Source organism: Cyanistes caeruleus, chromosome 17 (genome assembly GCF_971803275.1).
Source record: "Cyanistes caeruleus chromosome 17, bCyaCae1.hap1.1, whole genome shotgun sequence".
NCBI lineage: Eukaryota > Metazoa > Chordata > Aves > Passeriformes > Paridae > Cyanistes > Cyanistes caeruleus.
In genome coordinates this window covers 9,943,604-9,958,856 of record NC_141717.1, presented here as the reverse complement: position 1 = coordinate 9,958,856, position 15,253 = coordinate 9,943,604, and the positions used below count along the sequence as shown (strand labels likewise).

At 38.8% G+C, this 15,253-nt stretch overlaps 3 protein-coding genes across 6 annotated transcripts in view; 2 read left to right on the top strand and 1 right to left on the bottom strand.

Annotated features, from left to right (window-relative positions):
• Positions 1-9,514, top strand: part of LOC111936032 (parvalbumin, thymic) — a 27,499-nt gene extending 17,985 nt beyond the window's left edge. For 2 of the 3 annotated variants that reach the window (XM_023936752.2, XM_023936751.2), the window contains exons 2-5: positions 4,244-4,311; positions 5,093-5,225; positions 5,437-5,546; positions 6,836-9,514. In XM_023936752.2, coding sequence (XP_023792520.1) covers positions 4,251-4,311; positions 5,093-5,225; positions 5,437-5,546; positions 6,836-6,861 — 330 coding nt within the window. In that variant the 5' untranslated portion in view covers positions 4,244-4,250 and the 3' untranslated portion in view covers positions 6,862-9,514. Of the gene's footprint in view, positions 1-2,489; positions 2,540-4,243; positions 4,312-5,092; positions 5,226-5,436; positions 5,547-6,835 lie in introns of those variants that run through there. The other variant, XM_023936753.2, reaches the window with a different exon arrangement.
• LMTK2 (lemur tail kinase 2) overlaps positions 1-15,253 on the bottom strand; it is a 107,824-nt gene that overhangs the window by 73,028 nt on the left and 19,543 nt on the right. The window lies entirely within an intron of this gene.
• On the top strand, positions 6,851-15,253 carry LOC111936033 (parvalbumin beta-like). Its single transcript, XM_023936755.2, has 5 exons — positions 6,851-6,938; positions 13,257-13,327; positions 13,724-13,856; positions 14,587-14,696; positions 15,164-15,253. The coding sequence occupies exons 2-5, from the start codon at positions 13,267-13,269 to the stop codon at positions 15,187-15,189; spliced, it is 330 nt and encodes a 109-aa protein (XP_023792523.1). The 5' UTR covers positions 6,851-6,938; positions 13,257-13,266; the 3' UTR covers positions 15,190-15,253.

Sequence of the window (15,253 nt, the reverse complement as noted above, 5' to 3'; positions counted from 1 at the left end):
TTTAAGAAAGCAAAAGTGACCAGGCAGATGTTTATGCAATCTCTAATGTAGGGCTTGAAAAGAAAATGGTTGTTTGAGGTTGGTTGTAAATAGCTACATGATCCCACTGCATTTCATAAGTGCACATGTTATGGATCTCTAGTGCCTCCAATCTTACTAGAAAAGTGACTACTACAAAATTTTGCTGGAGTCTGAATACAGCTGTACAGACCAGAGCCATAAATCATTTGACTACATGCTTTACCCTTAAAATTGTGGGGCACAAAAAGAATTACCTTGTCAAAGCCTCTTAGAAAACAAAGCACACTTCTAAAGACTGCATCCTTATGTGCTTCACATAAAGTTCAAACTAATGGCAACAGCCCACAGGCATAAAGGGAAATAACAGCAATCAATGCTATTTTTAAAGGGAAGAGTGGGGGCGAGGGGTTAACATATGTGGAATTAGCTCTGGGCAAAATGAGAAGCCATTGCATCTAAAATCAAATGCATTCTCTGAAATAGACACCAGGGACCAAATTCCCATGCAGACTCCTGCAGTCCAAGAGTTTCAGCAGAATTTGGCCTTCCTCTTAACTTAGCTTCATTAGGTCATATCATGCCATCAGTTTTTATGTTGCACGCCCTACGTACCGCACATCAGTTGTTGGCACTATGTAGACAATTTTCCAATTTGGAAGGGGAGAAAAGGGTGGTGTGTGTAAAAGGGAGAAGAATTTTTTCCCATTTAGAATAAAAGTCATTTCTTAGAAGAGTTTGAAGGGGGAAAGTGGTATTTGTACCCCTTCTACCACATGTCACCAGCGACAACAAGAGTCGGTATTAAATATCTCTCCATCAAATTCTTCTTGAAATTTTTCAGCGTCAGCTGGTCAAGAACCCATTCAGAAAACAGGGAAAGCTGAAATCTTCCACAGCCATTCTTAACCAACAATTCTCTGTAAAAGAATTATCTGTGTCTGAAACTGTTTTGTGGAGGACAGACTTGCAGAATTTTTAATAAGAAAAAGAACTTGTAGCAATAATTTTTCTTATGTTTATGTACTGCAAATGAAATAGCAACTCCTCCACAGAATCTCTTGCAATGGTCTTTTGCTGCCTTTTGCTCTGCTGCTGTGAGTGCTGGATGCACTAAGGTCTTTTAGGTACCCTCCATTCGTCAATTTTCTGTCTGGCATCCTGATTTATTGGTGGCTGGCTTCAGTGACTGGTTAGGTGGTTAGGTCTGTCCTCCATCTTAGCATGAAATGCTTTAGAAAATAGATGCCTTGATACTCTCTCTGACATTAAGACAGTCTCTGCACTGTCACCTCTTACTGTGCCACCACCTCAAGCTGTGATGCCAATTGCACTGTCATCCCTTGCCATCCCTTAATCCTGGCCATAATGATACCTTGTGCTGTCATCCATATGACTTGTCTTTCACTGTTCTGCATCCTCAAGGCACAAGTGAGATACAAGCTGACAGGCTCCTCACCCAGTTAGGCTACAACATTCATGAAAGAAAATTGAGATGATCAAATTACATCCATGAAAAAAATAACTGGCACAAAGGAACACTGGGAAACAGCACTGGACAAACAATTCTAGAAAATAATCACTTCTCTGAGAGAGATTGAAGACAGGCTGAAAACCGAAAGGACACTCCTCAGATATTGTTATAGCAATGATGGTGCTATTGAAATTGTTCTTTCTATTCTGAAGGCAAAGATCTTTCATGTAGGGCTCAGGGACTTTTGTCTCAGAGACAGCTGGGCAGATCACAACCCTTTTGCTTCATACATAGCCAACTAAACAGGTTGTCAGAATCTTGCAGAATTGTAAGATTTTCTCTGGAAACAGAGCAGATGAAATACCCTCCCCCAGCCAACTGTTCTGATGGATTGACATAATATTATTTTACCTTCTATAGCAAAAAATTCACTGCGTGGTATTTTTTTTCCAAACAACAACAGATCAGACGTTCTGGAGACAACATGGCTATTATTTCCCTAGATTGGTTTGCTATGCAAACAATACCTGAAAAGAATACTTTTTATTTTTTCTTTTTGTTTAGTGCAACAATGATGAAATTCTATCACACAGAGAGTCTACAGATAAGATAACAAGTTATCACGTTTAAACAGTCATTAAAGACACCTCTTCAGAAGTTATTGTGCTTCATTGCATCTGACTCCTCAGATCAAGCATATCACATAGTGGGGGTTTTTGTCTTGCCATGCATCACATGGAGAAGCTGGTGTTTTCTGCTTAAATCAGAGGAAATTTGACATGACTGTTCTTTTTGCCTATCTGGCCACTTATCTTGTTTCGTTTGCAAATATCATATGTATTCTCTCGAGATAAAAATAGTGCAAGATGATTAGTTAGGCAAGTTCATTTGACACCATTCCCCCTTCGTGACGCTGAAATCTAAAATCTGTATATGGTATACAACTTAAAGTATATATATATGCAAGCTCAGCTCTGCTGGAGACACACAGCAAATACCTTCCTCCCAACCTGACTGCTTCCTTATCCAGTCAAGAAGACCACAAAGGTAAGCTGATCAGATCTTCTGCTTTCAAAGAAACACAAAGCCAAAATGCTCCCTAAACAGAAAGCAAATGAAGTGTCTATTCTTACCTCTATTCCAGTATGTTGTATCTTTGCAAGCTAACATAAAATAGAATCAGCATTTGGATCATAGGATGGAACAAGACAGGAATGATGCCCCTTGTAAAAAATGCTGTAATTTTTAGGTTTTCCTTCAACTCTTCCCCTTTTTAATCCTGTCGGCAATGAGAATTAGGTGAACAGCTGAGCTCAAAGTTATATTGCCTAATGCTGAGAGGGGGAAGTGTTTTGCACAAGAACCCACTGAGACAAAATAATTGCTAGTAAAAGAAAAGTAACCCAGCAGCCTGAGCCGAGGAAGGATCCATTGCCATCAGTGGGAATGTGTGCCATCACTTTCTTAAGCGTTTCTGAGATATTCAGAAAGGGACTAAAATGATTGAAAATTTCTTCTGCTGCAAACCAACAGGTACAGAGGCAGCCATTTCATATTTAAGAGGAAATTTTAACCTGTGTTTAGATCTCAAACCAGTGCACAGACTACAAATGGGTACCACCAGTTGATTCCTTCTCAGTCCGTGGTTAGACAGGAAGAATGATGTTGCTGAAGACCAGTTAGGGATTAATGAAAAGATATTTCTACTCTCTTGTGGCTTTCAAGAATAATTTTTCTATGCCTTATTCCCCTTCTTTCACCAACACGAATTAAGAGTAATGTTGCAAGTTTTAAACTGTAACCTGTCTGCACTGGTGTGTGCAGTTTACCAAACTGTAAATGCATCAGTGCACTAAAAATCTATTAGAAATTCAGGCATTATAGCATTTTGTAAAGTGATACACATTGCACTGGCAAACTATTGCAGCTGTTGGTGGCTGAATGGGACAAAGTATTTTTCTCAAATGAAATGCTGCTGTGTCAGAAAACACCTCCTCCACTCTACTGAGTACTAAGTCATGATACTTCTGTTCTAAAGAAAACAATCTACTAAAATGCCAAAATCTGGGCAAAAATATGGTTTGTTGTAACCTGTATGGAATGCAAAAGAAAGGAACCTCAGAAAATACTGACAAAAACTTTTTTACAAAGCTCTCATGAAACATAGTCTTTCAGCAATGCAGTAGCCCAGCAAGATGCATTTATTGTTTCAACTAAATGGGAGGAACTTCCCTCCAAATTTACATGAGTAAAATTACTATTACTAATTCTACACTAATATTATCATTCTTTGTGGAGGTCACTACATCTATTGATAATAGTACTAGATTTTTCACTTTCCAATTACACTTATTCCAGATATAGTTCTAGGGGATATACCAGCCTTATCTCTTAGGCATGCTGTAAATACACTCCAGGTTTTACCAAGTAATAATCCACCTCTAGGAAAACCCACACATAAAGTCATGAAGTTATGTGGTGCTGGACACCTTGGATTTGCTCTCCCAGCACAGCAGAGGCATCAGATCTTCCTGAAGCCCCACGCTCCCGCGTACAGAATTCCTGCCTCATTCCCAGCTTTCAGTGGAAGCACCTGCTGCAGACATCTGTTACAGCATGCTCCACTTGCCATCAGATGAATAATGTTTCCCCTATCACACACTGTCACTGCAGCAACTTCAAATAGAGCCGTGAAAGTAGGAGAGAAGTAATTTTAATGACTAAGTAGCTCACATTTAATTTATTTTCCAGTTCAACAATGGCCATCACTGACATCCTCTCTGCTAAGGATATTGAATCTGCTCTCTCCAGCTGCCAGGGTAAGGAATGGGTACTCTGCAGACAGAAGATGAATACCATTTTTATGTCTTAAGATGACATGCCTATCATTTTCCCCTTAGATTCCTTCCCTGTGAGATCTTTTTCTAAGCTACATTACAATATAGCCCCTTAAATTCAAAAGGTCTCACAAGTGGTGAGCAGCAATTAAAGGGCCACAGTCTCAGTTAGGGCTGGCTTAACACTAAGCTGTCTGTGTCTAAACCTGTTAAAGACTTAAATTTAAAGTTAGCCTTATCCTTCAAAATTTCAGAAAAAGCCTCAGCTTGCAGAATGAGAGTGTCATTTGTGAAGCAATGATCAGTCTCACTTCTCTTATGAGCTGCTCAGTAAGATCAAGCAAATTTTCCAGATACTCAAAGATCCGTTTTGCCTGTGAATTACTTACTCTTCTATCAAATTATCCACATAAGAAAGGACTCCATGAAAATGAATTAATAATTACAGGAGCTGTTTGTAAGTCACAGTAGCACCCTCTCAATATTTATTATTAATTGCATATGACACATTGCATAAATCCTGATTTAACAGAATGTGCATTGTAGCGGAAAACTTCAAACTGGCTGAAAGGAAATATGACCACAGGCACAGAGTGATTAAAAAGTGAAATCATTATCCACTGTATCTGCTCTTTTCCTACACCAGGGAACAAGAGAAAGAGAAGCTGGCTGATGCTTAAGAAAAGACATACATATTCACAAGGAATACACACAGTAGTAGTGACTTCAAGGGAGAATATTAAACAACTTCTGTTTCTTCCAGCTGATGATTCCTTCAACTACAAGTCTTTCTTCTCCATGGTTGGTTTATCCAGCAAAAGTACTGATCAAATAAGGAAAGTTTTTGCAATCCTTGATCGGGACAAGAGTGGTTTCATTGAAGAGGATGAGCTGCAGTAAGTACTGTTCAGCTGCTCTATTTCCTTAAACAACAAAAACCTTTGAACTTGCTTGGTGTCCTTGAAGAAACCCTTGATGTTATTTTTAAAATAAAACACAAATCCTTGTCTTTCCTTGAATCTGTGTGGATTCCCTCAAATAATAAGAGCAGACATTACCTTATGGGATATTTCAGAGAGCAAAACTCAAGCACATGTTCCATTTCAGGATGTTCCTGAAGAATTTCTCTTCAGATGCCAGAGCCCTCACCTCGGTGGAGACCAAGGCTTTTCTGGCTGCAGGAGATACTGACGGTGATGGCAAAATTGGAGTGGAAGGTAAGACTTCTGAAAATTGATAAAATTTGTGGTTTAAAATGCACACATTTTGGGCTGCATTTAAATTGGGGCATGAAGAATACACATGAATACTTTGGCCTGATACTTTCTGCCACAATTTTTATATGAGCAGATACTCCTTTATTTTCATAGCTTTATTCACATTTTGTCTCTGTTACAGCAACACAATATTTAGGCCCAGTGTAGAGTCTTATCTTCCAATCAATGATAACAGCTTTGGGGTTAATCCTGCTGTATGTCTAATCCATAGACTCAATGTGCCAGATTTTTAAAACATTCAGAACACCTGAATTTCTCTGAATTTCCATTTCAGCAGTGGATGCTATGCACTTCTGGCCATAGAACACTTCCATTTTTAAACACATCTCTACCTAAAGAAACTTATTTCTTCATCTTCCACTATCAAACATTGGCCACTATTACTGGGTGCTTAATTCACTAATGTAAAATATGACTGGTATTGTTTCTCAAGGCTGCAACTGCAGCAGTGCAGCACAGGATTTTGTTCTGGGAAATTATCTGGTAAGTGCACATTTCACTGGGCAATCCTTTGAGAAACTCAATCAAATTCCTGAAGAAAACCTCACAGGGATGATGTGAACTAGCCAGGATATTTCTTTTAGAAGCTGCAGCACAGAAAAATAGGACATTATGCATCATGTATTAGAGATGAAGTCACTGAAAACAGGGCTGTCTCAGCTGAACTAGGACAGGTGGCAATAACTCCAACAGACACACGTGCTAATCTTAGCCAGATTTGGGAGAGAGAGATATACTGTTGGAGGAATTTGCTTTAGCAGCAGCTTTTGCAGCTTCTGTTTATGAGCCTCAGATAGGGCCTTATATTATGCAGATCTTGGTCCTTAACCACTGAATCTCCCACTCTGGAATTACTTCACTCTGGATATTTTTTATTTGGAATAATAAAACTCAAAAAAACTCCTCTCACTGAGAGCTACAGGCTCTTTTTCCTTGGCTATTATCAGTTTGTAATGGGGTAAATATAGTTTACCTTTAAGCCAGGATTTCCCACGAATACAAATTTACAGACATACTCCTCCTCTCTGCACTTACTCTTTTTAAGGAGTGAAAAATCTGTTACGCCCCCAGAATCTCAGTTTAGCAGTAGCTTGTGCAGTGTTATAATAACTTTGGGAGCCCTCCATGCCTAGGAGTTTTAGTCATTTTTATATATCTTTTTAAAGATGTCAAAAAAACTACTTTCAACAAATTTTAATCCCTGCTTTTCTCACTTTCTTCCTTGACAGAATTCCAGTCTCTAGTGAAGGCATAAACAGCACTAGACCAAAGGCAACCTTGGACTGACTCTGCCAATTACCTCGTCCAGCAAGCACTTCGCACTCAGCATGTGTTTGTACATTTTTATATTGTTTCAGGCATTAACTGTTCCCCACACATGAAGTTCACACACCTGATTGCTGAGAAATCTTGCAATCTTTTGGTCACATGGCATTGTTACATTTCCATTGTAAAGAAGGCACTTTGCAATATTCCACCACTGATAATGTTAAAATTGTGGCTGAGAGAGGGGAGAAAACAATTAAAAAAATTAACTAAACAGAAAGACCCTTTGGGGAAAAAGCTGCTTTTAAAAACTTTGTTTAGGTTCTCCATCCTCATATTTGAGCATACTGACTCGCCAGACACAGTTCTGATGACCTTAAACCATGTGATATCTTCTCAGGCTTAATCATACAGATTTAATTGAGGTTTATTTCTGATTAATTCTCTGATACTTGAGAAAAAGCAATGCTGAAAAGATAGCTGAAAATAATTCTTATTAAGTCCCAACCCTGTGAATATGAGAAAAAATTAAGACATTTAAGAGAAGTTCACACGTAGTTCAAAGCACAGAATAAGTTTGTGGGTAATTTTACAAAATATAGTAGGTTACAGCGTAATCGTATCATCAGAAAGTGTTTATGGCCTAAAATGTGACTCTCCCTTAAGAAGATTTATATTTCATGAAATCTAAGGCAGCTGTGAGATAGAGGAGAAGGGTCTAATCCTACTCTGACACTGTCACAAGTCATGGTCCGCTGACAACCTGGGCCACAGGCCTGGTGGTTTTTCCATGAATCATGAGCCTGTTGCTTATTGTCTCTTAACATGTACAAAACAATAATATTTGCCACATCTGTGAATTTCTGTGTTTTCTACAGATGAAACTACAGCCAATCTTGCTGCTTGATTTCCCTATAGCTCTTACATCATTAAATAATGGCCATTATGCAATTATTTCACTTTTTACATGAATTATTATCTATATGTTCCATAATACCAGGCGTTTTCCTCAGTCTGAAAACTAAGAACTAGTCTTTCTTTGGTAAATGTCTCACAGGATTTTGAATTTGTTATAGCATTGTCTTCATTAATGGACAATTCATGGCTAAATGCAGATGTCAGCAGGCTGGGAGATGTTGTGCATCCCTGGCTGAGCATGTCAGGAATTTCCCCACCCCAGTTTAGCTGTTTCCTTCCCCATGTCCCATGCTGTGTGGCTCCAACTCACCAGCGGACTGTCATTTTAATACTCTTCACTGAAACTGAATAATAATTATGATTTGGCAGCTGTTTTGAAGAAGAGCAGAAACAAAGCCTTCTGGAACTTTTATGTAGCATCCAGTGTTGGCATTTCCATGAATTGTGAGATGATTATGTGAGGCAAGCACAGTTCCCTCATTCCCAGGCACGTAAGAGAGCCGGTCGACAGGTTTAAAATGGCTAATGCAAAAGAGGAATTCTAGCAATCAGACTCACTGAAGCCTTGGCAGAATTATAATGATTATAAATCCTAATTCTATTCCAACTGCCTTTGATGTTAAATCTGGTTTTAAATTATAGCTGCTGTTAATTGCAGCACTGAAATATTTTGCATAATGATGAGATTCTGTTGGTTTCTTTTACCTTAATTATTTCCCTGCTGAAGAAAAAAAACAGATCCAGGGGCAACCTGGATCTGCAGCAATATCCAGATGTGATATATGCGTTAGCTGTTCACACTGCTGATCACTGGCTCATGAGCAGATGGCACATACAGTACCAGAAGTGACAGACCTGACACCACATTCCTTGCACCTCTGAGAGTCTCATGTGGAATGCAAGAAATGCAAGACTGCATGGTGGCCCATTCTGCATTTCAGAGATGCTGAACAACTGCACATTACTGCCTTATGCTGCCACAGGGGGATGAAGCACTCCCAAGAATCAGGAAATCCTTGTATGTGCAGGAACTTTACTTATGCTTATAAGAAAATCTGTTCTTCTTAAATAGTGGCAAGAAAATGTGTTTTAAATCTTATTAAAATCATTCAGCCATGTCATTCGAAGGAATTATAATAAAACTCCAAGAAGTCCCCAATTAAAAAAGCAAAAGCTCATAGGTTTCAGAAAAAAACACCACCTACTCTCTATTAAGGTTTCTGTTGGCATTACAACCCACATTTTAGATCCACATTTTAACCAAACTAGAAAATAGTGTTTTTCAACTAAAAGAAACAAATTCAAAAAATGTGATGTTTTCTGGCAAGGTTCATTTTAATTAACTTAAGTCAATGGCAGCTTTCAATTTTTTAGGGAGTATCATGGAGTGTTCTCTGAACTTGACAATGCCATCATGCTAAAGAAAAACTCCAGTTGCAGGATGTCTATATGAATACCAACTGAAGCATCAAAGAGACACATGGCTGGTATCACAATGTTACCATAATTAAGGTACAGAAGCAGACAGTAATTCCCGATGGAAAGGTTCTCTGGAGGTCTCTGGTTCAATCACTCCTACAGAAGGCCACATTGCTCTAAGATGAGTTTGAGTATCTTTAGGATAGAGGTTCTGTAACCTCCCTGGGCATCTGATAAATAAGGATTAAATCCTCTGCATCAAGCTGTTATGAATGAATTAAACAAATAAAACACTGCTGAGAACATTCTGTTAGAAATTGTTTATGCTACATCAAATCAGAAAGAATCTAACAACCCCTGGTATTTTCACACTGATCACCTGCTCTCAGGTTTAGAGTAAGACAATCCTATTCACTATAATAATACTCAGTATAAGACTGCTTCATAATTCCCAGCATAAAGGAGATGCAGTTTGTGTGTTTTACCTTCACTTAAGACAATTAAAGAGCAACCCAAATTGTGAGTGGTAGATCTGAGTTCCATTAGGCCCAAAGACTGTGAGTTCTCAGGCACCTCAGTCCCTTGATCACCCTGTGTGAGCAGTTTAATCTCTAATGCTCCCTATATTCTTATGACATAAAGATGTACTATGATCCCTTTAAGCAGGAACAAAACACAAAGAAATCCATTGTCCTACACAAGCATCTAGAAAAAGGATACAGAGGGCCAGGTTCATGATCCCAAACCCACCCCCGTGCTCTAGTCACTGAATTCACCGTCTCTCTTAAACCAAAATTTTAGGTTGCCCTGAAAGAGGAGCAGAACCATGCATGAGATAAAACCTCCTGGTATTTAGTCAAAGCTGGCTGCCCCTTAACTTCATGTTGCTTTGGAAATCCCAATCCAAAAGCCATTTGTAAACTTGAGATTCAATTTCAGCTCTCCAACTGTTTGAAATCTCCAACATCTTCTAACAAGTAGAGAGCACATAAAGGGCAAGGGGATGTCAGAACATTCATTGCACACATAGACTGGTACAGTTTCTTCTTTGAGTTAGCAGCCAGCCCATGTGGAAAATCTTTGATGCAGCATCATCAGAGGCGCCTGGAGCTCTTCACACAAACAGTGTGGGCAGAGGGGGCCAAGGCAGGATTAAGTTCCTGGAATGGGTAACTGAAATAGATACATCTTGATTAAATCCCTGAACAGACACATACCCAGCATTTTTATGCTCAATTTTTCAAGTATTTTAAAACATTTTAATAAGAGGATACTGTGGAGTATGAACTAAAGTGTTCACATTTTACAAAACCTAATTCCCACATTAGTTTTGATTGAACTTGCTGAACTCAAACCTGTTCAATTGGCCCTGGACATTGCTGAAAGAGAGAAGTGGCTGGGAAACTCAAATTGGTGAATCTAAACCACTACAGACTGTAAGCACAGAAAGATACCATTATATTGGTCTGGACTTTCTGGTACACTTTCTGCACCGAAGACCTATAGAGCATTTCAGCAGCTGAAATATGGCAGCTCCAGAACTTTTGATTTGTTTGTCAGCATGTCCTACACTCATGAAAACAAGAAAATCAGTTTTGTATATCAAGATTCAGAAGAGAAAAATAGATCACCAGTCCAGTTACAATAGAAAAAAGAAGGTACCCTTATACAATGCCTTTCCCTGCTTTTCCTTTTATTGACCCTAAATTCAAAGGGGAACTTCTGTCCAAGCAGAATATGCAAATAGTTCGACTCAAAGAGAATCACACCAGTTCTACCACAATGACATATCGATCTGCTCTATTTTCTAGACACTGACTTCCTGCTTTAACTCCAAGGCTTCCAGAACAAATTGATTTTATATTTGCAACGATCTCCATAATGGACTGTAAAATTTAGCCAACATAAAAATAAACACAGTAAACCCCAGTTAGGTTAGAGTGAGTAGCCTGTTATTCTAAATTATCATGAAAGGAAAGTCCTCAGGAATTATCTCAGATTTTTCTCTGTTTATATTCCTGTTCTTTCAAGTGATTTGCTAGGCTACACTTTTTTTCTTTTAAATAGCTGTTCCTTCCTCTCTCCTCCTCTGATGAACACCCTCCTGTTATCTTGTTCTCATCCTGGTCCTCGATTTTCCCAGTCTTGCAGCCCTGTCACGGCTGGACTTGCCTGTCTTTGGTGCCACCTTCGGGCAAGTGGTGGTTTGCCACAGAAATAAACTCCAAAACTCTTCGCTATAAATGCTTCGTAATCTCAGTGTGGGCTCCCCGCAATGATTACCTCTTGAATGCTCAATAATTTCCATACAATTAGCAGATTGTCTCTGATCCCAGGCCATATTCTTAATTATTTCCTAGGTACCTGAGCCAAAGGCACAGTTAGATTCCCAGCGGCAAAGCTGAATAATTTAATTTAGATTTCCACCTGTTTGGGATAAAATGCCTTTAGAAGTGACTTGTTCAGTTGATCTTATATCATCCAGAAAAGTTAGTTTTCACGATTTTCAATTTACCACACAGCATGGCTTTAGAATAACATAGTCAGTGGTTATTTTAAAAATTCTTCTCTGGAAGAAATCAAGGGGAACTGAGATAGATGAGGTTTTCTCTGTATTTTCATGTACATAATTTTTGAAAGACAGCAGCCTCATGCTATAGTGATTAGAGGATAGGCTTTATTTTAAATGTTCTCGTCACTCAAATGTTATTTAAATCTAAGCAATAGTCCAGCCATGTTTGTTTATGTGCCAGTGTGAAATGTTCTCCCAATGTTTTTTTACACCACTGGCCAATTTCAACTATTCTCAAGGCCATTAAGTTCCAATAAATTTCATGAGATAACTGACTGGGGGTTCCTATTAATATCCAGTAAGAGAAAAGCTGCAGTTTGAGCTTAGCTGCTGTTTAAGACCTTACAGAAGTTTATTTTTTCAGCACAGCAAGGAAGAACCAAATATCACTGATTTCACTGCTCTGTTTCCCTCCTGGCCACAACTGATCCACTCTCCTGTGTCCTGCTGAGCAGCTGACAACCTTCATTCTGCAAATGGACACATTTTAAAATGTGCACCCTGCAATTAATTACTGCTGAGTTAATGCTGTCTAGACTTTTATAGCTAACCAAAGCTTATATAACAACTTATTAAAAGTAATTTGGGCTGAAGTTTTGTCTTTGAGCTTGTACTTGTATATCAGATATATCTATTACAAATGTATCAGTATTAGTATGTTTTGAAGACTACTAGGGTAACTGCAGGAGTAGTGTTTCATGGGTAATTCATACCTGAATTGGGCCCTTAAAAGATAAAGTCAACTATGAAGATGTCCATTTCTTGTTACCATAAAGCAATTAAAAATACATGTATTTTTTAATTTATACACACACACAAAAAAATTTCACTAAAATAGGTGCAAACTGAGAGGATTTGCTTTGTATGGCACTAAACCCTACATATTGTCCAAAATACCATGCACATTCCTTTGGGATATAAATATCAATCTGATTAGCTAGCAGGTCTTGTCAGCCACAGTAACTTATCCCCTGGGGTATCTGAGCCATCACGTGGCTCTAGGACTTCTGTAAAAGGTCAAGAGGACTTAACTAAGGTCTATATAAGTCCTTCTCTATTTCATTTTGAAAAGAGTTAAGTCAAGAGGACTCTACGGATCTTTTATCTGACAATATTTTCTGTTCTTGGCTTGGGGAAAACTAAGTGGCCAGGTGAGTTCAATCTTCCCTCTGGAACTTTAGAAGACATCACAATAACTCAGACAAAAAATGCATGGAAATAACCAAAGATGCCCAAATGCTGGGCAGTTCTATAAATACCTTTGGCTTTGTCCTCAGCTTGTACATCTGAAGACTTAACTGGAAATACCAGTGACTCAGATGCACAAAGTGTATCTGAACTGAAGGATGGAGCAGTTGGCTCCTGCAGTGAGCTCGCCTGCTCTGCCTTGGGACCTGGGCTCACCTCGGGGCACCTCCACAGCTGAGAGAGCAAGAGCAGTGGCAACCCCACCCAACAGTATTTTTCATTTGCAGTACTATCGACATGGCTCTTTCCAGTATCCTGACAGAAGCTGAAATTGCTGCTGGTCTACAGAGCTGTCAAGGTAATATTTATGTTTTAAATTTGGCTTTGCAATTTATCTATCAACTTCCTTTGTCCTTGCTACCCCAAAGGCTCAATTCCAATGGAAACAGAAAACGCTCTCTTACTAAAAACAGAAAAAGAATACAAGGTAATGGAACAGATGCAAGTTTTAATCTTGGCCAACCAAGCTCCAGGTACCCATCATCATTTGTGCATTGCAGCAATTTTAATTATGAAAAAATCCAAAAACTGAGTCCTACATCAGAAATCCTGTTTTTTTCAGAGAATAAAACTACTTCTGATTTCAATACAAGCACAATATTTATCATCAGGTTCTATAGATCCAGATTTCTGACTGTTCCACATTTCTGACTACTTTTCTTCATCTTTCCTTGTTTCCATCTGCTTATTTCAGCTGCTGATTCATTTGATTACAAAACCTTTTTTGTCAAAGTGGGTCTCAACTCCAAGTCCAAAGACCAAGTTGCCAAAGTCTTTGGAATTCTTGACCAGGACAGGAGTGGCTTTATTGAGGAAGAGGAACTGAAGTAAGTAAATAAAAAAGTTACCAGCAGGGTTGTGTTTTATCATGTAAAAATGCATGATAAGATCAGAAATATTCCATTTCCTCCTGTCCCTTTGGATGGGAGACAATCTTGTGTTTGTGTACCTGTGTGTGAGTGCTGGTGCTGGAGGAGCTGCAAGTCAAATAACAAAGGCAAGGCTGGATTACAATGGGGAAACTCTCTGACAGCACTGGAAATACTTGTTTCATGTAGCAATAACTGACAGACTGTGAAGATAAAAATAGCAGTTCTGCTATAGCTGCTTTTTATTAAGATTTTTTTACCAGACTGAATTCAAAGGGCCATTTTTCTCTCATCTTTCTTCATGTCACATGAATTCTACCTTCCAGATCATAGTCATCTGACTTTGAAGTTAAGATTAGAGAAGTAAGGTTAGAGAAATTATTGCTGCTGAGACTTTGCATCTTATGAGAAAGAAGGAAGATAACAAGGGAGGGAAGATGAGTCCTGCCTGTACAGTCAGTGTTAATTCTGCCTTTTTAATCCAATGGAAACCAAGATGTCATCAGGGATTTTTATAGGCTCTGAAGTAATCATCCTCTTACTTCCTTACCCTCACTCTTAATGAAGTTAGAGGAAGTTTTGCCATTGAAATAGTTCTCAAGAACTGAATCATGCTTGAAATTTTACAGCTATTACTAATCCAAACCCTGAACAGGGTCTCGCTCATTTGCTCTCTCACCTTTACCAGACTTTTCCTGAAGAACTTCTCAGCCAGTGCCAGAGCTTTGACTGATGCTGAGACCAAGGCGTTCCTGGCAGCAGGGGACAGTGATGGAGATGGTAAAATTGGAGTGGATGGTAAGACTGCTCTTATTAAAATGATAATACCTGCCTTGGAGACTCCCTAAAGGTAGCTCTAGGCAGCTGCCCTGCTCCATGTACTGGATGTTATGGATCTGATGCTGAGATGCTCAGATTTGCTGTGTTATAGAGAGGATCTAACATAGGAACTGGTCCCAATTCTGCCCCTGGCTAAAGTGGTCAGTCTCTTTTCTCATCTGTGGAGATTTTTTCAGGACTGGAATATAAATTCAGTCTATAATTTCACTGCTTTTTGCTAATGAACTGTGATACAATATGACACTTAAATGCAACACTCCCTTTGCCTTAAGTATCTATTGTTATGAATACAAAATGTGCTGCCTTTAAGGAATGATTATTAGAGGAAGTAGCATTAGTTTCCCACTTTAACTCAAAAAATTATAAGTTTATGACTGTGTGATTACAGAGGTCACACTTCATTATTCTTTTTTCTTCTTTTTCAGAGTTTCAAGCACTTGTCAAATCATAAACAGCAGTCAAGATAAAGACCAAGATATATGTGCCATAAACACCTTTCCTATTGCAAAGCTACC